Below are 25,415 nucleotides of genomic sequence, written 5' to 3' on the forward strand. Positions count from 1 at the left end.
GCCAGTCTTTGCAACATCAAGATCATTTGAGATTCTTGGAAAATGTAGGGAGTCTTTGTGTTACTGAGAACATTGTTGGCTTGTCAATCTTTGCACCTTTTTTTGTGTGTACTCCCATCACCTGGGGGGGGTGGGGGTGGGGTCTGGCTGTTGTACTGTTGCTGCTTTGTAGGTTCAGAAATGAGAGTAACATCATCTATTACAGCAACAACTTCCATTTATATAACGCTTCTGTGCCAGCTGTGGCTCAGTTGGTAGCCCTCTCGTCTCTGAGTCAGAAGGTTGTGGGTTCAAGTCTCACTCCAGCGATTTGAGCACATAAAGCTAGGCTGACACTCCAGTGCAGTGCTGAGGGAGTGCTGCATTGTCGGAGGTGCCGTCCTTTTGGATGAGACGTTAAACCGAGGGCCCCGTCTGCCCTCTTGGGTGGATGTAAAAGATCCTATGACACTATTTCAAAGAAGAGCAGGGGATTTATCCCCAGTGTCCTGGCCAATATTTATCCCTCAATCAACATCACTAAAACCAATTATCTGGTTATTCTCACATTGCTGTTTGTGGGAGTTTGTTGTGCGCAAGTTGGCTACTGTGTTTCTACATTACAACAGTGACTACACTTCAAAAAGTACTTCATTGACTGTAAAGCGCTTTGGGACATCCTGTGTTCATGAAAGGCGCTATAGAAATGCAAGTCTTTTATTTAAGTAGTAAAAACATCCCAAGGCACTTTACTGGAGTGTTATTGGACAAAATTTGACACCAAGCCACTTGGAGATATTAGGACAGGTGACCAAAGGAGCGTCTTAAAGAAAGGAGAGCGAGACAGAGAGGTAGAGAGGGAATTCCAGAGCTTGGGGTCTAGGCAGCTGAAGGCATGGCTGCTAATGGTGGAGCGATGCAAATTGGGGATGCACAAGAGGCCAGAAATGGAGGAGATAGGTGAATAGTCATTGGCCATGCAATATTTAACAAGAAAAAGTTGGTTGAAAAGTTGGCAATTTATAAAATGTGTTACAGTGCAATAGCAGATCATATTGTTAAAAAATTTTGTGTAATGTGCACACTTCCTGTGCACAAACCTTACTTTCCATTGCCACAATTTTTGGTCACGCTTTTGTGCCAACACTCACTGTTGTAAATTGCTATGTCAACTGTCACAATGTAGTTGCAGGCTCTGGCCAGTAGGTGGCATTGTGGAACAAGCTTCTGACATCTTTCTCCAAACTCTTGGCATCTAATACAGGAAACTTTGTGATATACGGGACCGGCGTGTTGCCGACCTATCAAAACTGCCGGACATACAAAGTTAATGTTGAAGCATACGGAGGTTTTCATCTCCGTATCTGACAACAAACACTATTGCTTAGCAACAGCTTCTAAAGAGTCGGCTGCAGCTGCAAGTGTCTCTAGCTGAAGCTGTTGCTATAGCTACAGACCTTGCAGTGGCTGACTGGGGGGGGAAAAAAAAGAACGAGATCTTAAAAAAAAACTTACAGAAAACGGCTCCTGATTTTTGCCGTTAGATCGAGTATTCCGGACATACAACCTCCGGATAAACCAAAGTTTCTAGTAATAACTTCTTTCCATCAACTGAACGGGGGCGATGCCACAGGTAATTTACTAGTGTCATTTATATTGTAAAACTCTGATTTTATTTTTAAAAGTGGCCCCCTCACTAGCAAAAATCAGCCATACATAAGAGCCTTCCTGAGGACAGTGTTTCAAAGATGAGAAGGAAAGAAACACAGGCTTGCATTTATGTTGTGTTTTACTATGTCTCTTGGACACATTGCAAGGTACTTAGAAGAGTAGTGACTGTTGCTATGTGGGCAGACGTAGCTGCCATCTTTCATTCAACATGCCCCCCCACAAGCAATAATGAGCTGAATGACCCATTAATAAGTTACGTAGGAACATACAGAACCGGAAAAAGACCATATCAGTCCATCTGTTTGATCAGCTTGCCTACGTAACAACAGTGACTACACTTCAAAAGTAATTTACTTGATTTGAAGCTCTTTGGGGCACCCTGAGGACATTAAAGGTGCTATAAGTTCAGATTCCTATGCCGATGCTGGTTGAAGGAGAAAATTATGACGACGTCAGGAGAATTCCCCGTTTTTCGTCAAGTAGTGCCACGGGAATTTTAACATGCACCTGAACCAGCAGAACAGGTACAAAGGGCCTCGGTTTAACTTTTCATCCGAGGGATGGTATATCCGATAATAATGCAACATTCGATACTGCAGTGAGAGTCAGCCCAGATCGTATGCTCAAGTCCTGCTGTGTGGGTTTGAACCTTGAACCTTTTGACCAAGGTGAGAGTGCTACCAATTGAGCCAAGCTGACCGCTTATAACAAGTAGACTAGTTTTACTGTGCTCCCAATTCCCAAATCAGTATTATCCAAAGCCTTTCTCGGAAGGACTGCTGAGGGCAATGGGTTAACCTATGCTGTGTCTGTACAGATGATGCATCCAGCTCCCTGTTCTCGTGTCAAATACAGTAATGTTGAGAATGCCCCTGGTACCCACAGAGCATTTCTCCAACTGATATAATTGCAGGATCACAGACCTGCTGTTGGAAGTAAACTGAGCCAGAGCCTTGTGGTTCCCAAATATCCACAGTACACAGCCCTCTTGTCTAAAATTATGAGCTTCACAATCTGATTTTTTTTTTTTATTGGTTTTCTTTCTCAATAATGGCAGTGTTTGGGGGGCACACGGTCTCTGAATGTTAATGGTAGTAGCAAGGCTTCAAAATTGAATCGTAGAATTGGCTGTGATTTGAAAATCTGTTAGTGGCCTCCGTGTTTTTGATCCATGTGCTGAGTAGGATTTGGACATCAAATTGCTTTTTCTCCCTACATTACAAAAGTGACTACACTTCAGAAGCACTTCTTGGCTGTAAAGTGCTTTGGGATGTCTTGGGGTCGTGAAAGGCGCTATATAAATGCAAGTCTTTTTATTTGCCTCAATACCATGGTACAGTTCCACTGGGTAGGAGTGGGGCGTGACGGTGTCCATCTGGTACCTCCTTTTAAATGGCTTTCTTCACATACGAGCCGAGATATTGGATGTTGACGTGCTTTCCGATCCGCTGGGGTGAGGGGAACGTCACAATGGTGCTCAACCCTGTTCCCCCCCCCTGACGTCCTTCTGCACATTCTTCTATTAAGGGTCACTGTATAGGGATCAGGGCATTATTACTTTGCCCTCTCTGCCAACCTTTCCCTGTAGGTGAATACTGAGGCCAAGTACAAGTCCGCGCTGTCATGACAACGGACATTGGCTAATTCAAGCCTGGGATGTTTCTGGTCAGTATGACTCCATACAACTGGACTGTGCATTTATCAAGTGAACTAATGCGGCCAGGGGAAACTTAGAATTTTTCTTTCATTTTTGTTTAGTTATCTAATGTTTTAATGCTACTTTCCCTTTCTTAGGTCTCCCCCTGTGGACTTTGCTGCTGGTATGTCTGTACTCGATCAGTCTGTTCTACCACAATCATCGTCTTTTGTATTCCAACCCACCCCATGTCCCACCAGCTTCAGCAACAACATTCCGTCTCCAGTATCTCACCATCAGAACATGATCTCATTCAGAACCAGTGTGTCCAACTCCACTACCAACACTGTGACTATCTGCCATGACACGGCTACCTCCAATTCCCCCTCCGGCTCGTTGCCTCCATTCAATGGCCTTCAAGTCCTCGGTCATTCCCACTCTTCGAGACCCAGCGGCCCAAGGCACATCGTTCCCGAAACTTCCAACAACGCTGTTTCCAGCGTGACAGTGGGGCGATACGGGAATGCTGGTTTGATGGGCGGCCGCATTGGACTGGCGCTGTTCGGCATTTGCAGCGGCAACAGAGCTTTGTTTAAAAGCATTGAAGAGGAGAGCGGCTGCCGCTTGCTGTACATTGTGGAGGACTGCATCCAGGATTTGGAATGTGCCTTCAGCGCGAACATTCTTGCGAACACCAGGGTGGTCCGGGGGCAGGACGTTGACATTGTGCTCAACGACCAACGGTACGGTTCCGAGCCGCATATTAACACTGCACAGACCTGCTCGAGTTGGAGCAGTATGTTCCTTTTATGGAGGCAACAGGATGGTTGGGATAGTTTTTAAGCCGATGTGCCATGGTGTCCTTGAGATTGCTTGATGGCTTAGGGAGTTGGGGAGGAATCTGCCAGAGTTTTTCCCGAAAGTGGCTGCGGGTTATTTTATTCTCCTTTGCCTTTTGTGTGGCTTGACTTTCTAGCAGTGTGGGGGGCAGTTACACGAGTTTGCACCATCTAATGGATAGGATGAGCATAGTTGGCCTCGAAGATCTTTTCTCGCCTTTTGTGTGTTTGTATGAATAATTTTTTCTTTTTCTGTTCAGTTTTTTTCCACTTTACCTCTCTTGAAGTGGGCACTCCTGCTAGACCACCGAGCCTGGTACTTTACCAGAGTCTGGAGTGCGAGTCTCTCCCAGCTGAACTTTCACCTTATTTTGTTGCTGGACAGGGGCTGAGAGGAGTAGAAACTCTGACTGTTTGTCTCTTGCTATCCTCTCCCTTGCCTAGTTAGTAGACAGCAAGGCCCTTTATAGTACCCCTCCCTGTGTCTGGCTGAGGTCAGCTAACTGAGCACAGACCTTGCATTGGACCTGACCAGCTGCTGATGAGCAACAGGGAAGCTGAATCTCTGATTCCACTTATTCAGCTACCGAGTCCAAACCTTCTTTACGAGAGAAAGCTCCATTTGTTGCTTCTTTTATTCCACAGTACCCATTAGAATCTGTAGTTTCTTTGTCTGAAAGAATCCTTCAACATAGTCTCCAACCCCCTAGATTCTCCAGTGGTTTTGACGCCAATATCACCAGCTAATTGTAAATGAAAATGCAGACGTTCCATTAGACAGCAGGATTGCTTATCTTCTCTCTACAGCTTCCCCGCCCCCAACTAGGTGTAACACTTGAACTATGCAAGGTACTTGGACTAGCATCACCACCCCTTTATTTAACTTTACAGTTGCGGTGCCATAAGTGTATGTTTAATGGAACTAGATGCAGTTGGTCGCTCCGTAGGTCCTCCAGGGCAACTAGGGATAGGCAATAAATGCTGGCCTTGCCAGCAATGCCCACTTCCCATAAACGAATTTTAAAAAAAAGGTGGATGCCACGTCAGGTGATATCCATCCCTAATGGCAGCTGCTTATTGATCATTTTGGCCATTCATTTATGGAGCGTTCCTTTGAACAGTTGTGGATCTGTGAGCATTGCCAATAAAAAGCTTGCACAGAATATCTGGCATGGAAATCAAAGCGGTAAATTCTCAAAATGGACATCGGGCCTATTATAAGTTAACCTTTTAGATTCATTCGAATGATTGGTCTTCTTTGTGTTTTCCACATTTTCAGGGTTCTTTTTATATCTTGTACAAGGATGTTCCTGTCCTGTGTGTTGGGCAGTCAATAATATGGCAGAACATACGTTCGAGGTGAATGGGATTTGTGTGTGTTGGATTATTTTGTTTCTCCGTCCTCACGTTTAATGCAAACGACAAGCTTTGGTCTCCTTTTGTAAATTAGAATGAAAACATTTCAGTAGTATTTATAAAAATTAAAAAATTAAAAAATTAAAAAAAAATTAAAAAAATTGGGAGCAGGGATCTGGTATTGAGATCTTCGATTCTTTTCAACTTGGTTCTACACAGACTCCTAATTGTTTCCTTTGCTGTTTGTGCAGTGTCTCAGGAATCATTATTTGCTCGCTGGCAGAAGAAGGCTCGGAAATAGTCCTGGATGCTTTACGCGCAGGTATGGTGTGCGTTTTGGATAAATGCAGATGGGAATTGGAGGGACAAGGAAGGATGATGTTGAGGAGGTAACTCTTGTTAGTTTGCTATAAAGGTTAAGTGGGTATACATTGTGTGCTGTGGTTCTGAGTCATCCAAACCAAATGGTCCTAGCTTTGATCCCAATCATGTCCTTGTTAGTTGATTTTAGCCTGGGCAGCTATAGGGACCAGCTGGCCAGCCTCAGCATCCCTGGACAAGGGAGGGGGAAGTAATAATCAGCAATGTTGTTCGTGACTGCAAACCAGAGGTTCCTGCTGGAAAATGCATTTGTTTGGATATTTGGTGAGGACAAGGGTTCGCTGTGCTGCCCTGTATGGTCAAATAGCCTGTCGACATTGGGCTCCCCTGTGAATGGTGACCACTTGGATGAGATCCTGGAATAGTTGCTGTCACCTATGTAACTGCAGCGAAGTATGGGTCAGCATCGTGACCGAGGGGAGGGACCAGAGGAATGGCCAGTGGAGATAGGCTGACAACCAAGACTGAGCTGTAAACGGCATTCAAATAAAGGATACCTGCGAGTAATTACAAAGTTATAATCTTGTAGAACCAGTAATGGTGAAGCTCAAGTGGTTTATAATTATTTAACCAACGTGAGGTTACAGACTTAAGTGACTGTTGTGCATCGGTCATTTTATAACTTAAAAAAATATATATTTCCTGTCCATCACACTTGAGATGTTGCGCATTGTCTAATGCCAATTTCTGCACCTGTTTTAAAAAAAAACAAATAGCTTAAGGTGAAGGGCAGTTCTTTTCAAAGCACAGAAGAGCTCTCTATATGCAGAAAATACCAGAGCCACAGTGTCCCTAGCCTCTTAATTGACATTGCCACAAACAAAGCCAGGGCTGTCATCCTCAGTTACTCAATGTTTATTTAACATCAATTAGACTTTGTAGTCTTAATGGGCCACGCACCTACCCTTCAGCAACAGAATAATAGGTTTTGTTTTTACGGGTATAATGTTTCTGTCCTTGTAAAACAGCGCGCCCTCTGACCTATTGTAGGCAGCACCATTGGTGATTCCCTAGTGTATGCCGTGAGGTTTCTGGGACAGTTGCTTTTTTCCCCCCTCTTAATTTCCCCCCCTTGTCCCTGAAGGTAAATAACTTGTGCTCCCATGTTTGGGAGTCCTGAATACCTTTTCCGAGCTGCCACTGTTCAAGCGTGAGCCTGGGTTGTCGGTGGTGGCGGGTTGTTTGACTGCGCGTGCCAAGGCTGATTCTATCCGCACTTGACATCCACCCGCGCCATCCTGCAAGTTTCCTCCAGGAAGCTAGATTTCCTCTTTCATGTTGAGCACGTTTTCCTTTAATGCTTTATGAAGCCCGAGTCTATCCAAGGCTTGAATACTTCTATATCTGAGAAGTCCCTTCCAACACCTTTTTCGCACTCCTGCAAAGGATATGAGTTGAAGTTTGTTGTCTGATTCACAAACTTTTTCTCCCCTCTAGCCTTCAACCTTTCTCTCCATCACAACCTTTCTTGTCTTTATTTTATCAATGCCACGATGGCCAACACTTCCCTCATTGTTAGTTTCTTCTTTTTTCGGAGGCCCAAATATGCTGTTCTTTCTCAGCCATCTCCTGCTTTAACCGCTTCTTGCCCAGGACCTTAAATCCTTGGAATTCCTTATATCCGTTGGCCTTGCCTCACTCCTGCAATCTTCATGCCTTTTAAGACCCAAGCTTGAAATTGCCGAATCATTGCTCACTGAAGTACAGGAAACTTTCTGATATCCGGCACTGACTGGACCGAGCTGGTGCCGTACCATCAAAAGTGCCGGACATACCAGCGTTAATGTTGAAACATACGGAACTGAAAAGCTCCGTGTGAATCAACAAACCCTGTTGCTTAGCAACAGCTTCAAAACAGGCCGCTGCAAGCGTCTCTAGCTGAAGCTGTTGCTATAGCTACAGACCTTGCAGTGCCTGACTGGGGAAAAAAAAGCAACGAGAACTAAAAAAAACGGCTCCTGATTTTTGCCGTTAGATCGAGTATTCCGGACATATAACCTCCGGATAAACCAAAGTTTCCTGTACCTTGATTGAAATGTCTACTCTCGCCACATTAGTGATGGTTTGCAGTAATGGGTCTGGGTTTTGCTTGCCTTTTTTGATGAAGAAAACACACGTATTGAAGCAAAGTTGCTGGATAACCATCAGGAGCAGGACTTTGGGCTGATTTCCCTGCTCCTCCCCACCCTCTTCCTAACCCACAGACATTAAGGTCAATGGTCCCTGTAAAAGCATCATGTCCCACAGCATGTTATATTCAATCAGGTTTCCGCCCCTGCCACAGTACCGAAACGGCTCTCTTCAAAGTCACAAATGATATCCTTTGTGTCTGTGACAAAGGTAAACTAGCCCTCCTCACCCTTCTTGACTTGTCTGCAGCCTTTGACACGGTTGACCACTCCATCCTTCTCCACCGTCGTCCAGCTGGTTGGGACTGCACTCGCCTGGTTCCATTCTTATCTATCTAACGGTAGCCAGAGAATCACCTGCAACGGCTTCTCTTCCTGCTCCCGCATTGTTATCTCTGGTGTCCCCCAAGGATCTATCCTTGACCCTCTCCTATTTCTCATCTACATGTTGCCCCCTGGCGACATCATCCGAAAACCGTGCGTCAGTTTCCACATGTACGCTGACAATTTCCAGCTCAACCTCACTACCTCTTCTTTCGACCCCTCCACGGTGTCTAAATTGTCAGACTGCTTGTCCGACATCCAGTTCTGGATGAGCAGAAATTTTCTCCAATTAAATATTGGGACGACCGAAGCCATTGTTTTCGGCCCCTGCCACAAACTCCGTTCCCTAGCCACTGACTCCATCCCCCTCCCTAACATCTGTCTGAGGCTGAACCGCACTTGGTGTCATATTTGACCCTGAAATAAGCTTCCGACCACACATCCGCAGCATAACTAAGACCGCCTATTTCCACGTCTGTCTCCGCCTTTGCCTCAGCTCATCCGCTGCTGAAACCCTCATCCATGCTTTTGTTACCTCTAGACTTGACTATTCCAACGCACTCCTGGCTGGCCTCCCACATTCTACCCTACGTAAACTTGAGGTGATCCAAAACTCAGCTGCCGTGTCCTAACTCGCACCAAGTCCCGTTCACCCATCACTCCTGTGCTCGCTGACCTACATTAGCGGTTAAGCAATGCCTCGATTTCAAAATTCTCCCATTCTCTGTAATCTCCTTCAGCCCCACAAACCCCCCGAGATATCTGTGCTCCTCTAATTCTGCCCTCTTGAGCATCCCTGATCATAATCGCTCAACCTTTGGTGGCCGTGCCTTCTGTTGCCTAGGTCCTAAGCTCTGGAATTCCCTGCCTAAACCTCTCCGTCTCTCTATCTCTCTTTCCTCCTTTAAGACGCTCCTTAAAACCTACCTCTTTGACCAAGCTTTTGGTCACCTGCCCTAATTTCTCTCTGTGGCTCGGTGTCAAATTATTTGTCTTATAATACTCCTGTGAAGCACCTTGGGACGTTTTACTACGTTAAAGGTGCTATATAAATACAAGTTGTTCTAAATCTCCTGCTCTATTCTTAGAGATTTATCCAGTTGTTGTGCAAGTGTTGATCACTAATTCCACCTTCAATAGTTACTACAGTGCAATCAAGTCACTACATTTACCGTCCAGCTTATGCAGTATTTCCATATTTAAGATAACTTGCTTTCCAGTCAATAACCTCGGCTTTGGGGAGGGGGGGGGGGAAGAGAAAATCCCGTGACCCCTAATATAAGTGTCTAAGCTTCCCCGCCTCGGTCACCACGGCTAAAAGCCTGACTTCCACATGCTGTCACTGCTGCGGGCAGAGATGGAGACTGAGAGCCAGAGAGAGCGTTGACCGAGGGAGGGGAGCAATGCTGGTGAAATTGGCCGAAAACGCTATCTTTTACGCTGCTTCAAGATTCAGTTCACCCAGATTTGGCCCCGCCCACAAAACTGGCCGCACCCCCCCCCCCCAGGTTGAAATTGCAAGATTCTGCCGATTGCGCTGGTTCGGGAAGGCTCTTCAAATTGCGTTCATTTTCATAGGCACACAGGCACGAGTAGGCACGTTTAACAATTTAATTTACTCAGAAACTGACTGATGTACACCAATGAAACTATTAACTGGTTCAGAATAGTTTTTTTTGGTTCTGTGAATTTAAATCTGGTTTCTCGCAGGTGGAGGACTAGATACCCTCACTAAAAATGCTTTTTTTGGTGATAAACCTCTTTTTCAGCTGTATGGACCAAATTACCACTCTTCAATACACCAGGTTATACTTTTTAATGGATTTTTTTTTTAAGAAACTATTCTGTTCCGTTCTGCTGTCCGATTTCGCTGGTTCTTTTAAGATTTTACGTTTGTGATTATGCAAATGAATTTTAGCGAGAGCCTGACCTGTGGCCTAACCAGCGCAAGTTCGCCCAAAGCGGAAACTACACCAGCCTCTACCAGAGCACCATGAAAGATTGTTATGCCTCGTATAACGGTACTCTGAGGTGAATCAATTATTTTCTTTGTGTTTCAGGTAAAGGGGTATTCTGTGAAAAGTTACTGAGTTTAGACAAACAAATGGCTGAGTCATGCTTCGATGAAGCTGCAAGATGTGGGAAACCTCTGGTCTGTGGACTGTATAAGTGAGTAAAACCTGCCAGCTGGGATTAGTGCTGGAATCCCCTGTCTGCTGGTTATTGCATTGGTAACTTATTTGTTAAATCAAAGAGTGGGTGGCACCTCTCTCTGGGTGAATGTACTGCCCAGTGTGGCACAGACCAGAAAGACCCTCCATTTGATCCTCAGTCTCTGTGTTGCTACCTGATCTCGGCAGGCAGAAGGAGAAAGAAAAATCAGCCCGGGATCCTGACCACAGCTGGAGTGTGTGTGCGTGCGTACGCACGTGTGTACGCACATGTACATGCGTCTGTGTGTACACCAGGTGGAATAGGTTCACCTATAACACCTCCCAGAATCAGAGAGCTTCCTGGCATTTACTTGACCTACACATGGAGAGTGGGTGAGGTACTGGACGTGACCGGTGGTCATGCAACTGTACCTCAGAAAAAGGCTTTGGGGAAGATGGGGGCGAAAACAAAAAAAACAGACGGCAGGGAGCCTAGTATATTTTATTTAAAAAAATATACTGAAGTCACATAACATTGGTGATGTTCCCAACATTTTCACCATTGTGACCCCTTGAATCCAGTTTTGGAAATACTGCCAAATGATCTTGAGAAATCCAAGTTTGAACAATAATTCACTGTTCTGCCAGAATAAACTTCCTTCGGTACCGATGTAGTATTGCAGTTCATAACAATAAAAATAGATGAGCTCTGCTCTTTGACATTATTGTCTATTTTCTGTCTCCGTGCAGACGTTTTGATCCAGCCGTGCAGTTCTTGTACAAGAAGGTTCACAATAAGGCTCTGGGGCGGATTCAGCGAATAGTCAGTGTCAGTCGGACCTACCCCTCTCCGTCTCTCAGCTATATTAAAAAAACAGGTATGGGCTTGGAAAAGCAAACGGCATTTTCTGTATTTGAAACACGGGGTAGTTCTATACATAGGCAATTCTGAGGAAAGTTGATTTGGAGAAACAAGTTGGGGTAAAAAGAAAAATGCTGAAAATATGAAATAAGAACAGAAAAAACTGGAACTGTACAATCGGTCTGTCAACATTTAAAAAGGGATAACACTTCTGATAGAAACCTGGGTTGTGATGAAGGGTGTCTACCCAAATCGTTAACCTGCATTATCGGTTTTCACCTGATCAGGTGATCTGGACTGGTTTTGATCACCTGAGGGGGTCAGAGAGGAATTTTCCAGTTTCTGTAGCAGATTGGTTTTGTCCCATTCTATTGCACCATGATCCCACTGTGCTTCATTAGCTTTTGGTGTATTCAGACCAATGATCATTGGCAGGGAGTTGCAAGTTCCTATTGTCTCATGGTAATGGATAGGGTGCAGTGCTGGCTCCCCATTCCCTGCCATGTTGGTGGTTCCGCACACTGCCTGAGCCACTTCTGTTTGCATCACGGCATCAATGGTATGTTGGCCTTCATTGCAAGATGATTTGAGTGCAGGAGCAAGGATGTCTTACTACAGTTATACAGGGCCTTGGTGAGACCACACCTGGAGTACTGTGTGCAGTTTTGGTCTCCTTACCTAAGAAAGAATATACTTGCTATAGAGGGAGTGCAGCGAAGGTTCACCAGACTGATCCTGGGATGGCAGGACTGTCGTATAAGGAGAGATTGGGTCGACTAGGCCTGTATTCACTAGAATTTAGAAGAATGAGGGGATCTCATTGAAACGTATAAAATTCTGACCGGGCTAGGCAGACTGGATGCAGGGAGGATGTTTCCCCCTGGCTGGGGGGTCTAGAACAAGGGGGTCACAGTCTCAGGATATGGGGTAGGACATTTGGGACTGAGATGAGAAATTTCTTCACTCAGAGGGTGGTGAACCTGTGGAGTTCTCTACCACAGAAGGCTGTGGAGGCCAAGTCGCTGAATATATTTAAGAAGGAGATAGATAGATTTCTAGACACAAAAGGCATCAAGGGGTATGGGGAGAGAGCGGGAATATGGTATTGAGATAGAGGATCAGCCATGATCATATTGAATGGCGGAGCAGGCTCGAAGGGCCGAATGGCCTGTTCCTGCTCCTATTATTCTATGTTTCTACATTACCACTTTGCTGGTTGGAGCAGTCGACCATGATGCTCGCCAGCAAAAAATGAAGGTGGAGCAGTGAGGAGTGAGGGTTGGTGTCTGTATGTTATTTAGAATGACTCGGGCATACTGACACTTTTATGGCTTCAAGAGGGAGCTGGACCAGTTCTTAACGGGGGCAGAGATGGCACCGTATAGACGGTAAGTGGATCAGATAACAAACACTTGGTCCAGGTGATCTCCTGGACTGGTTTTGATCGCCTGAGGGGGTCAGAGAGGAATTTTCCAGCCCCCCCCCCCAAAACTTACTGACCCTGGGGGGGGTTTTGCCCCTCCCAGGGGATTGCAAGGCTGCGGGGGGTGGTGGGAAGTTTTCCGTCGCGATGCTCCGGCCATCATGAGTGTGGGCAGGCTTGATGGACCAGCTGGCCTTTTTCTGCCCGTCATTTTTTGTATGTTCATGTGTATCTTGATGTTGAGAATAGACGGATAATCTGCTCGGACTTCCCCGTGTCTTGTGATGTTTCAGCCCTTTCTGTTGCTGAAACCTGCTCCAGACTCTGAAATCCTCTGTGCATTGTAATATAATTGCAGCTCTCTGCCCTACTGGCAAAACCGTCTGAGTTGTTTTCTTTTAAATAGGTGGAATATTCTATGATGGCGTGGTACACGACCTGGATACTGTCTGCTGGCTTCTTGGAGAAAACGCTCCAGATACCATATTCTCCTTGGGTCATGCCTTCTGCCAAGGTACAAACTGGATGAACGTTTAATAAGACAGTGTTTGTAACAAAGAGCTCGTCCGCAGGTGGCGAGGGAGGAATCTTCGCAATGGTAGATTTGAATCTGTTTTGTCAAATTCACATCTCTGTCTGATTCAGGACCTTGAATCTAGCAAACAAACTTCTGATTGAAGCTTGAATATAGGTCTGGAGAGGGGGTAGGAATGGGAATTTGAAGGATAATATTTTTTGACTCGCTATTCTCTACCCATGTGCCTTTCCTGTCCCCTTCAGTTTGGGAGGGTACATTGTGTCCTTGGTCAAGTCCCATCTGAAAAGTCGTTGGAATAGATGGGTCACAGGAGCCTAGTGGCTACAGCACTGATTATCAACCCAAAAGGATACGAGTTTAAATCCTTCCAGGACCAGTTCAATAAATCTGACAATTTGTGGGCTGGCGACCAAATCAAAGCAGCTGGTTTGTCATAAAAACCCAACTGGTTCACTAATGCCCTTCAGGGAAGGGAGTCTGCTGCCCCTTCCCAGTCTGGTCGCCAGTCCCACACTACATGCTTGACTCTTAATGCCTTCAGGGCAACTCGGGATGGGCAATAAATACAGTCTTGTCAGTGTTCCCCACATCCCAGGAACACATTAAATAAATGCAGGAAACAGACTGTTTTCATGATGCATGTGAAACTGAAAAATTGTTCTCTTACAAAGCCTTTGTGGAAATGACATTTGAGAGGGATATTCACACATCATTAAGTAATAGAACCATTGCAAGTAATTTAATTCCCAATGTAGAGAGGGATGTTATTTAACTGACCAATCCAGTGCTGTTTCCTGCACTACTACTGACTGTAAAATCAGTAAAAGAAAGAACTTACATTTATATAGCGCCTTTCATGACTTCAGAACGCCTCAAAGTGCTTAACAGCCAATGAAGTGCTTTTTGAAGTTTAGTCACTTGTAATGTAGGAAACCGATTTACAAACAGCAAAGTGATAATGATCAGATAATCTGTTTTAGTGATGTTAATTGAGAGATCAATATTGGCCAGGACACCGGGGAGAACGCCCCAGCTCTTTAAAATAGTGGCCCTGGGATCTTTTACGTCCACCTGAGAGGGCAGGCGGGGCCTCGGTTTAACGTCTTATCCGAAGGCCAGCACCGCTGACAGTGCAGCACTCCCTCAGCACTGCACTGGAGTATCAGCCTGGATTTTGTGCTCAAGTCTCTGGAGTGGGACTTGAACCCACAACCTTCTGACTCCGAGATGAGAGTGCTACCCACTGAGCCACCGCCAAAAAAGTAAAGTTATGTATTGACAAAGATTTTGTTGATTATTAAGGAGGGGTAACCAATCAGAGCTTTGCTCCTGATCGCTATCGAGTGACCCCTGCTGGGGTGCATTTATGTCGACGTCAGGCGAGAACAGGATTGGCTCAGCTGTGAAGCCCCTCATGATAGAATATCCTGCTGATGCTTAGTGGCCTGGTACAGGAAGAATTGCCACACGTGCGAGTTAATATCTGGTGCTTGGACCTTGACCCCAACGAGAGTCCGCACCTTCAGGAGGGACGGGGGAAATATTGCTGGGGGAGGGGCGAAATGAGGGTGAGATGAAGTTTACTGCACAGCACTTTGGCACTGAGCTCGGACTATGGGTTTAGTGCCTGATCCCTCAGAGTCCTGAACACCATACAGTGTATTAATATTTTATTATCTCTTCTCTTTACCTACTGCAGTTTAAATTCTGGTAAACCTGTAACGATTATGCCAGCTTTTAAACTCTTCAGTGAGGATATCATTACGTGTGTGGAGCATCTGCCACGAGATCTACACCTAGCAAAGAAAAATACTTTTTTTAAACTGATGCAAAAAGTAAATCATTGAAAAAGAACTGTGAATGATTACCAGGAAACGAATCCTACAGGTTGGAATAATTTAAAAAGGGAAGGCGGAAGCTGTCTTTGGGATGAATGCAGTTTTGTGAAGTGTGCAGAGGTTAACTCCAACCCATTCTCTACTCCTGACAGAAATTGCAGCCCTCAAGGATGCTGACACGGTCTCGGTCAGTATGAAATTTGCCAGTGGTGCTATAGTCACGCTCGATGTCAGCCAGCATTGTACACGGAGCAGTGACCAAAGGTTGGAGGTAAGTCACTGGAATACTACCTCAATAATAAAATAGAAGCAAATGTGTTTTACGGCTTTATTTTCGCTCGATAGTTTCCTCTTGCTCTTTCGCTTTCTGTCCTCTTTATCCTTTTTTTTTAACCTCTCCTTCTGCTGCCAGCTTTCTGTCAGTCCCCTCCATCCCACTTCTTCTGAAGGCACTGGCTCTTCCCGGGATGCAGCTTCCACATTGCCAGTCTTTGTCAGTGCACATTCGACTGTGAGGGAGTATTGCTGGGATCAATTCTGTGTTCGCCCTACACCCACGCACACACTTCCAGCAATGGGGTGGGGGGGGGGTGGGGGTTGTTGCTGAGTAATGATCAAGAGCAGGAACACTTGCGAATTAACCCCTTGCTAAGCTTGGTGTTTAGTTGGGTGGGGAGAGGAGGGGCTGGTGTATTTATCATTTTTACTTCTATATACTGTATAAAGTCCAAAAACTAATTTCAGGGATATTTTGGGGCATAGATTTAAAGTAATTTATAGTAGGATTGCAGAGGGTGGTAGGGGTCTGGAACTCACTGCCTGAAAGGGTGGTAGAGGCAGAAACCCTCATCACATTTAAAAAGTACTTGGATATGCACTTGAAGTCCTTTAGCTTGGAAAATTGTGCATGTCACTCCGCTATTTAAGATTGGCGAGCGAGGGAGGACAGAGAATTATAGGCCAGTTAGCCTAACATCTGTTGCCGGGAAATTACTAGAGTCTATAATTAAGGATAGGGTGACTGAACACCATGAAAATTTTCAGTTGATCAGAGAGCCAGCATGGGTTTGTGAAAGGTAGGTCATGCCTGACAAACCTGATTGAATTTTTTGAGGAGGTGACTAAAGTAGTGGACAGGGGAATGAGTATGGATGTTATTTATATGAACTTCCGGAAGGCATTTGATAAAGTCCCACATAAGAGACTGTTACCTAAGGTAGAAGCTCACGGAATTGAGGGCAAATTATTGACCTGGTTAGGAAATTGGCTGAGCGGCAGGAGACAGGCAGTAGGGATAATGGGTAGGTACTCAAATTGGCAGGATGTGACTAGTGGTGTCCCGCAGGGATCTGTGTTGGAGCCTCAACTATTCACAGTATTTATTAACGACTTCTATAATGGCATAGAAGATCATATATCCAAATTTGCCGATGACACGAGGATAGGCGGCAGTGTAAATGAAAGCATAAAATTACAAAGGAATATCGACAGATTAAGCGAATGGGCAAAACTGTGGCAAATGGATTTCAATGTAGGCAAATGTGAGATCATCCACTTTGGACCTAAAAAGGATAGAACAGGGTACTTTCTAAATGGTGAAAAGCTAAAAAGGTGGAGGTCCAAAGAGACTTGGGGGTCCAGGTACATACAGGAAACTTTGTGATATCCGGCACCGACGGGACCGAGCTGTTGCCGTCCCATCAAAACTGCCGGACAAACCAGCGCTAATGTTAAAACATACGGAGATTTTCAGCTCCGTGTGAATCAACAAACCCTGTTGCTTACAGCTTCAAAACAGTTGGCTGCAGCTTAAAAGCGTCTCTAGCTGAAGCTGTTGCTTAGCTACAGACCTTGCAGAGCTTGACTGGGGAAAACAAAAAGCAACGAGAAGTAAAAAAAACTTATAGGAAACGGCTCCTGAATTTTGCCGGTAGATAGAGCTTTCCGGACTTTTAACCTCCGGATAAACCAAAGTTTCCTGTAGATCATTAAAATGTCATGAACAGGTACAGAAAATAATCAAAAAGGCTAAAGGAATGCTGATCTTTATATCTAGAGGACTAAAATACAAGGGGGTAGAAGTTATGCTGCAGCTATACAAAACCCTGGTTAGACCACACCTGGAGTACTGGGAGCAATTCTGGCCACCACACCTTAGGAAGGATGTATTGTCCTTGGAGGGAGAGCAGCGTAGGTTTACCAGAATGATACCCGGACTTCATGGGTTAACTTACAAGGAGAGATTACACAAACTAGGGTTGTATTCCTTAGAATTTAGAAGGTTAAGGGGTGAGCTCATCGAAGTTTTCAAAATATTAAGGGGAACAGGTAGGGTAGATAGAGAGAAACTATTTCCGCTGGTTGGGGATTCTAGGACTATAGTCTAAAAATTAGAGCCAGACCTTTCAGGAGTGAAATTAGGAAACACTTCACACAAAGGGTGGTAGAAGTTTGGAACTCTCTTCCGCAAGCGCCAATTGATGCTAGATCAATTGTTAATTTAAAATCAGAGATTGATAACTTTTTGTTAACCAAAGGTATTAAGGGATATGGCCCAAAGATGGGCATATGGAGTTAGGCCACAGATCAGCCATGATCTCAATGGCCTACTTGTGTTCCTATGTAATCTACAAGGCTACGGACCAAGAGCTGGAAAGTGGAATTAGGCTGGTTGGTTCTTTTTCAGCCGGCACAGACACGATGGGCCAAATGGCGGCCTCCTGTGCTGTAAATGTCTATGATTCTATGACATCAGTACTGCTGTTTCTCCTCTTTCACTCTGTGTTTGTGCTACCCTCATTTGGGGAAGTGGTGTTACTCACCTTACAAGTAGGGTGAAGCATGCTAAAGTGATGTGCACTTTCACAATTTTCATTTTTGAATCCTTCAAGGTTCACGGGTCAGAAGGGACACTGAAGATGGACAATCAGAACGCGCTGGGAATAACTGAGCAAGGCACACCCAGGCCTGTGTGCTCCCACTTGCATTTTGACCGATACAAAGATGCTTATAGAGAGCTGCTGAAACACTTCCTCAAGACTCTGAAAGGTTAGCAAAGGGGCAGAAACGTTGCAATCTGTTGGATCCATAATTCCATTTTGCATTTTAAAATTGCTTTGAGAATATGGTTAGCTCACTGGTTGCCCAAAGTCCAAGGGTGGCCTTCCTACATTACAACAGTGACTACACTTCAAAAGTACTTCATTGGCTGTGAAGCGCTTTGGGGCATCCTAAGGCTGTAAAAGGTGCTTTATAAATGCAACTGTCTTCAGGTTCGGGGGGGCTCGGTAGAGTTGGTGCTGAATTAAGTGCAGCAAGGTGTAACACTCGCCTCGAGTCGGGGTTCAAGTCTCGCTGTCGGAGTGGTGCTTCAGAAGGAGTGCTACATTGTTGGAGGTGCCGTCTTTCGTATGAGATGTTGAACTGAGGTTCAGGTGGGCATAAAAATCCCATGGCGTATTTTCGAAAAAGAGCAAGATGTCTTGGGCAACAATCACCATCAAACAGATTAACTGGTCAGTCATCTCGTTGTGGGGAACTTCCTGTGAGCAAATTGGCTGCTGCATTTACCTACAGAAACAACAGTGACTACCATTCAGGAAATAATTAATTGGCTATGAAACTCTTTTGGGGAGTCCTTGGAATGTAAAAAGCATTCGATAAATACAAGTCTTTCTTTCTATTTAAATTCTCATGATTCTCTCCTTACTCCTTGGCTCCCAATTTTTGCCCCTCTGTCTTTGAAAGCGCTGACTCCTGCTGGGAATCGGCAACCATTTGCCACCTTGTACAAGCTCCAGCAATGGGGAATGATGGGCTGTGTGAGTGCAGGGAGAGCATCACGGCTGAGTCTTGCCCTCGTCCTGTGCCTACACCCCTGTAGTTTCCAGAGTAGGTCACCGGGTAATTTCATCTATCAGGCCAGTCCTAAATCTTTGAATAGTTTGATTTTTAAAAGCAGTACCAAGCTGATGCCTCAGTGGGCAAATGCATCGCACAGTCTCGGAAGGTCTATACTTGACTGATCTTGGCTGGAATGACGGCGGTGGGTGTTATAATTAACCTCACCACAACAGTCAAATATCCTGTCGATACTCGTCGTTTAGGCTTACACATCAAGAATGGGTGGGATGCAGGAGTGCTGCTGTCACTCGTGGAACCATACCCCAGTGACTGTCCACTCCTTCAGGAGAGATGGAAGAAAAAAGAAAGCCTTGCATTTCTGTAGCGCCTTTCACAACCTCAGGATGTCCCAAGTGTTTTACAGCCAATTAAGTATTTTTGACGTGTAGTCACTGTTGTAATATAGGAAACGTGGCAGCCAATTTGCGCACAGCAAGCTCCCACAAACAGTGATGAGATAATGTCCAGATAATCTGTTTTAGTGATATTGGTTGAGGGATAAATATTGCCCCAGTAAACCAGGGAGAGCACCCCCGCTCCTCTTAGAAATAGTGCAACAGGATCTTTTATGTCCTCCTGAGAGAGCAGACGGAGCTTCGACTTAATGTCTCATCTGAAAGACGGCACCTTTGACAGTGCAGCACTCCCTCCGTGTCGGCCTAGATTTTGTGTTCAAGTCCCTGGAGTGGGACTGGAGCCCGCAACCTTCTGACTCGGAGTGCCAGCAACTGAGCAACAGCTGACACATGACGAATGGGTGGGGGACAGGAATGCTGCCTTTACCCATGGAACCGTACCCCAGCAACTGTCCGCTCCTTCAGGAAAGATGGAGGAGAAAGGCGCAATACTGATGGCGGTGCGCACTAAGCTGGAGCACTGGGTCTAATAGTTTGTTGCTTACTTTAGATGCATTGCTTTTTAAAATTATTTTAGAGTAATTGTCTGATCTTCCTCCCTCAGGGAAGGAGCAGCCCTTTATCACGAAGGAGAACTTCCTCTGGACGATTCAGGTTGCTGCAGCTGCGGAGCAGTCTTGGAGGAACGGTTCGGCGGTGGACCTGCGGAACGAAGCACTCGATGGCACAGTTATTAAAACCGAAGTGCCCTGAAAAAGAAACGCATGGCAGGAAGTGAGGACCATGTTTAATCGCAAAACGCAACAGTAACTTGCCGGGGGGCAGAGAGGGAATAAAGTGATCGGAGAGCTGTTCCGCATACTGTCGTGTCACTCTTATGGACTGATACCTGTAAAGGAAGAGTTTTATTCTAAGTAGTGGGTTAGAGTGGTAGCAGATACACCAGCCTGGTATGGGGGGGTGGGGGGGGGCGGCGGTGGGGAGAATGAGTTAACCCACCATGGGGGTCTGGTTCTGTAATGTCCCACCCAGAACCTGCCGTTATACCAACAGTCGGCAATTGGCAACGCCTGGCATTGTGAACGGTTGACAGGAAGAAAGGAGAGATCCAGCATAAAACGTTTGTAAGTATCTGCTGTAGGATCAGTAGAAACTCGTTGCCTTCCACCTCCCTTCCCACCCCTCGAAGCGAAACCCCACTTGTCCATTTCATGTGCTTTTCTGCAGCAACCAGCAGCCGATTGTTCAGTCCATTGTCTGCCTGTAAGGGTATTGAACTCCAGAACAACGCGGATGGAGCTCAGATGCTTCTGCTGTAGTTGAGGCCCCCTCAACAATACACCAGGAGTGTGGAGGTCGTCTTTTGAGGAGGGATTAAACGTCTTCTTCAGACTACCCTGGGATGTGCTGATGAGAATTTTTCTGTCAGTGAATTGGAAGAATATTTCCATCCCAATTCGTGGCTTGATGATGGTGGGTCAGCGCAAGCATATGTGTAACTGATGGGGCTCAGATTATGCATGGATTTTTTTGTCATTTTTGCTGTTTTATATGCAATACTGACCTCTGTTACAATCCTGTAACTTAATTGATTTAACAGAATTGGGTCTAATGTACACTGTAGGTTCAAAAAAGTAATTTATTTAGAAATATAAGTGCTTTTATATTGACAATTACTGGACAGTTTAGGATTGCTTACAAACATTATCACAATCACTAGACTCTTTAATAGTGAAAAGGCAACAGAGCGGAGTTGGGAGATGGACGGTTAGAAAGAAAGTAACCACTGTTGTAACAGAATGGCATAGAAATGAATGGTCAATTTTTATTTTAAAAAATTTAAACTTTTTAATGGAAATAATTATGTGCAGTGAATTTTCTCCTGTTTTTTTTGCCAACCGCACTGTTTCTTCATTCTCGTATGAAATGCATTTAGTTTCACCATTTTGTGAATGCAATGAATGTTAATTTCACCTCTAATGTCGTGTCACCATTCACACTAACTATTCATTGGGGGGAGGAAGGGGAGAGCGCGGTCCCTCTTGTTGTCAGGCCAGGGTCCATTTGCAGCGACAAACTGGGCTTCATTTGTCCGAGTAAGAACCACTGGCCACATGTCAGTATTGAGCCGAGAGAGAGACCAGAAACACAGGGACCGATGGCAGCCGAAAAAAAGCGGAAGAAAATGGGTCTGTCTGCTTTCAGCTGATCACAACACATTTGGCGGGTTTTTCACCGTGCTGTCCACGAGGAAGCTACTTGGCTCAGTAGAATCCACAAACCTATTTGTGACACCTTTTTATGGTGAAATCTGGAGCTGGCGGTAGGAGAGTGTTTTTACTGCGAAGATGTGGATGAACAGCTCAATTACACAGCTCTGCACAGTAGGTAGTATTACCTCACACAATGCCTGCTGGCGCGCCAATTGCTCACCCTGGGGGGACTCATCCTCCTGCCCTGCGAGCAAGATGACAGAAAATTCGCACCTCAGACCCAGCTGGCATCTTTGGCTAAGGTGCGGCCAAGTTCTGCTGGCGCCCATTGTATTAGAGACGTGTGTTAAGACCAACTTCACAAAGTGGTATCGTAGAGAAGTACCAGCGGAGGTTGAGCTGGTCGAAGCTTCCTGATGTGCATACAGCTCGTGTTGAGCGGATTTCCGCAGTTTGGAGCAGGATTCATGGAATCATATAAATTTACGGCACAGAAGGAGGCCATTCGGCCCATCGTGTCTGTGCCGACCAAAAAAGTGCAATCCAGCCTAATCCCACTTCCCAGCTCTTGGTCCGTAGCCATGTAGGTTACGGCACTTCAGGCGTATATCCAAGTATTTTTTAAGATGTGAAGAGGATCTCTGCCTCTACCACCCTTTCAGACAGAGTCCCAGACCCCCACCACCCTCTGGGTAAAGCCAGCATTGCCGCCCTGGCTTCCATGTTCTTCTGCGTGAAGGTTTCAAACCCAGTGCGACCTATTCCCTCCCCAGGCTGTGGCAATATCCGTGATCAAGGGAACAGGAGGTGGGCAGTCTGGCGTTTCATTGAGAAGCCACGGTGTGGAGTCTGGTTTCCTTACGCAGGAAAGCAGCAACGTTGAAAGTGGTGAAAGAGAAAATTTGGTAAATCAGGAAGTAATGATTAGCTGATGTCAAGCTTGGGTCTGAAGACTACAGGAGGAAGGGAAGACTGAATCTACTCCAAGCTCTGAATGGGCCAGTGCAGCAGCTGGTGGGGATTGCAGTCGCACTGCTCTGTTTTTTCCCTAAATTGTGTGTGATGTAACACCGATGATTGCAAGCATTTTGGAACCTATAGAGCTAGTTTGGTTTCACATTTAAAAAGACGTGCAATTTGCAACAAAAAAAATGCAAGCAAAAGTTGTAGCTCCCATAAATAAATTCTATTTAATTTAAAAATAATTTCATCTATCTACGAGCCTAGCTGTCTCCAAAATACACCTTGTTACATCTGTTGAGGTGACTGGTTATTGGCCTGAGTCTCAGTAACTAGGGGTACAGGTTCTAGAACAGTTGAACTGTGTAGGTCTCTTGAAATGTGGCACAGGCCAGTCGTTAGTCTTCTAATCCTTCAGGGATTATACCATGTGATCTAAAATGTCGTGTTTGAATATTTGCACCTACTTAATTGGCCTTCGAATCATAGAATAGTACAGCACAGAAGGAGGCTATTCGGCCCACCGAGTCTGCGCTGGCTCTTTCGAAGAGCAATCCCGTTAGTCCCACTCCTGCCGCTCTTTCCCCATATCCCTGCAATTTTTTCTCCCAAGTAATTATCCAGTTCCCTTTTGAAGGCTACTACTGAATCTGTTTCCACCACCCTATCAGGCAGTGCGTTCCAAATCCTAACAACTTGTTGTATAAAGAAGTTTTTCCTCATCTCACCTCTGGTTCTTTTGCCAATCACCTTAAATCTGTGCCCTCTGGTTATCAACCCTTCAGCCATTGGAAACAGCTCTTTATTTCCTTTATCTAAACCCTTCATGATGTTAAACGCCTCTATCAAATCTCCTCTTAGCCTTTTGACTGTTTGACGATTTACCCTGTGGCCCAATCTGGCTGGTTTGCGTCTGAATCAGTTCAAACTAGAGTTTAAATTCAGCTCTGCTCCCTGATGCCCAGGTTTAGTGATGTGTTTCGTACTTTCACAGAGAATATTCTTGTTTTATCGAATGACAATCATGCAATGTTCCTTTATTTTATTTTATCGATTTCTGTACTTGTATACTTTTAAAAAAAAAAAAAGAAATGTTACTGTATTATTAAGATGCGATCATTCGTGCTCCGATTGTAGAGGCATTACTGGCAGCGACGGAGGGAATCGCAGGATGCACAGGCTCGGCAACAGCTGCTGATTGTTTGTGGAGCTCCAGCCACCTGCCTGCCCATTTCCACCCCCCCACCCTGAAGGTGCTGCTGCTTCCGGTGGAATGGCCCACAGGTGCTGGCTGCCCTCTGGTAGCTTGCTCACGTGGCTAATCTTCCTGTGTGAACCTAGACTAAGCTGTCTCACCACAGTGAGCGTCACAGCTGAGCTCAGTTCTGATTCTCTCTTCTCCCCTCCCCCTTCCCAGCAAGGATCACTCGTTAGCAATCAGGAGTGGTGACCCTATGAGATTTATTTCGTTTTCCCTTTATCTTTCTCTAGTCCAGGGGTGTTGAGCCCAGTTATAGCACTTCAGTTGCTTTACCCCCCCCAGCTGCTAACGGCTTGAACCTGGATCCTTTCTGCTAGTCTAGCTGAATTCTGTACGGTGCAGTGCCCTTACTGAGCTGTTGCAGGAGTGTGAGGGTCCTACATAAAGCTTTCTTGCATTCAGGCTGATACAGGTGCTGTGCTGAGCAGCTCCTGGAGAAATGGAGCTTGCAGTGCACTGGGTCAGTAGCCCACGAATGGCTTGGGTCAGTGCCCACCTAATGCCAAGTTGTGCATTCTTAAGATGCCAATGCTATTGTGCAGTGTGAAATCCAACTATTACAATGTTTGTAAATCTCAGATGAACGAGTTATAATATGAATTTATAATCTCAGATACATTTATGTGACTGAACATGTTAATGGTGTCCCACAATTATTAGTTTATTTTGGGTCCTGAGATTCTTTGTCTTGTGAATTATTTTAATCACGGAAAGCCGTGCGACCACCTCACGGGTCAATAAATTAAGTTGGTTATCAATCAGTTAAATCCTTTTTTGGGACAATTGATAGCCCCACACAGAATGAAACAAGTTGGCCTGAAAGTTTGACAGGAGAAGGTTGGCTGCTTCTAAGACTGCACTTCAAGAATAACCTTTCATTTAATAATACAGGCTGCTATTCCCTCACTGTGGCCTTCTGTCACCTGCTGTTCCATGTATCCCAGAGACGTTGCTGTATCTGGGATTCAAGAGAAGGGAATTCCAACAAAATAAATTGTGAAAGCTTTTTGAGCGAGTGCATCTTGTCCTGGAGGTGGCATTGTGCTACAGAATGCATTGTTACCTCTTGCTGCCCTATGTGCAGGCATACATGTAGCATTTGGTCACTGTTGGCATATAAAAGACCTTGCATTTCTATAGCGCCTTTCACAACTGTAGGACATCCCAAAGCACTTTGCAGCCAGAAGTACTTTTGTTATGTAGGCAAACCCAACAGCTAATTTGTGCACAGCAAGGTCCCACAAACATCAATGAGATAATGTCTAGCTAATTGTTTCTTGGCTGAGGGATCAATATTGGCCAGGAGACCGGGGAGAACTCCCCTGCCGCTCTTCGAAATAGTGCCAATGGGATCTTTTATGTCCACTTGAGAGGGCAGACGGGGCCTCTGTATAACGTCTCATCCAAAAGACAGCGCCTCCAACTGTGCAGCACTCCCTCAGTACTGCATTGGCATGTCAGCTTAGATTTTGTGTTCAAGTTCCTGGAGTGGGACTTGAACCCACAACCTTCTGACTCAAGGCGAGAGTGCTATCCACTGAGCCAGGGCTGACATTGTCGGTCATTTGTTGCTAAATCATCAATGTAACCTGC

At 45.3% G+C, this 25,415-nt stretch overlaps 1 protein-coding gene across 3 annotated transcripts in view; it reads left to right on the top strand.

The window, feature by feature from the left end:
* Nucleotides 1–24,499, top strand: part of LOC147100728 (uncharacterized) — a 35,798-nt gene extending 11,299 nt beyond the window's left edge. For 2 of the 3 annotated variants that reach the window (XM_085967269.1, XM_085967270.1), the window contains exons 2-9: nucleotides 3,445–4,029; nucleotides 5,733–5,803; nucleotides 10,376–10,484; nucleotides 11,219–11,346; nucleotides 13,160–13,267; nucleotides 15,282–15,400; nucleotides 18,021–18,177; nucleotides 19,993–24,499. In XM_085967269.1, coding sequence (XP_085823395.1) covers nucleotides 3,445–4,029; nucleotides 5,733–5,803; nucleotides 10,376–10,484; nucleotides 11,219–11,346; nucleotides 13,160–13,267; nucleotides 15,282–15,400; nucleotides 18,021–18,177; nucleotides 19,993–20,141 — 1,426 coding nt within the window. In that variant the 3' untranslated portion in view covers nucleotides 20,142–24,499. The remainder of the gene's footprint in view (nucleotides 1–3,444; nucleotides 4,030–5,732; nucleotides 5,804–10,375; nucleotides 10,485–11,218; nucleotides 11,347–13,159; nucleotides 13,268–15,281; nucleotides 15,401–18,020; nucleotides 18,178–19,992) is intronic. The other variant, XR_015073542.1, reaches the window with a different exon arrangement.
* The last annotated feature ends 916 nt before the right edge of the window (nucleotides 24,500–25,415 follow it).

This window comes from Somniosus microcephalus, chromosome 25 (assembly GCF_052327205.1).
Source record: "Somniosus microcephalus isolate GS21.2 chromosome 25, FLI_Smic_1.0, whole genome shotgun sequence".
Lineage (NCBI taxonomy): Eukaryota > Metazoa > Chordata > Chondrichthyes > Squaliformes > Somniosidae > Somniosus > Somniosus microcephalus.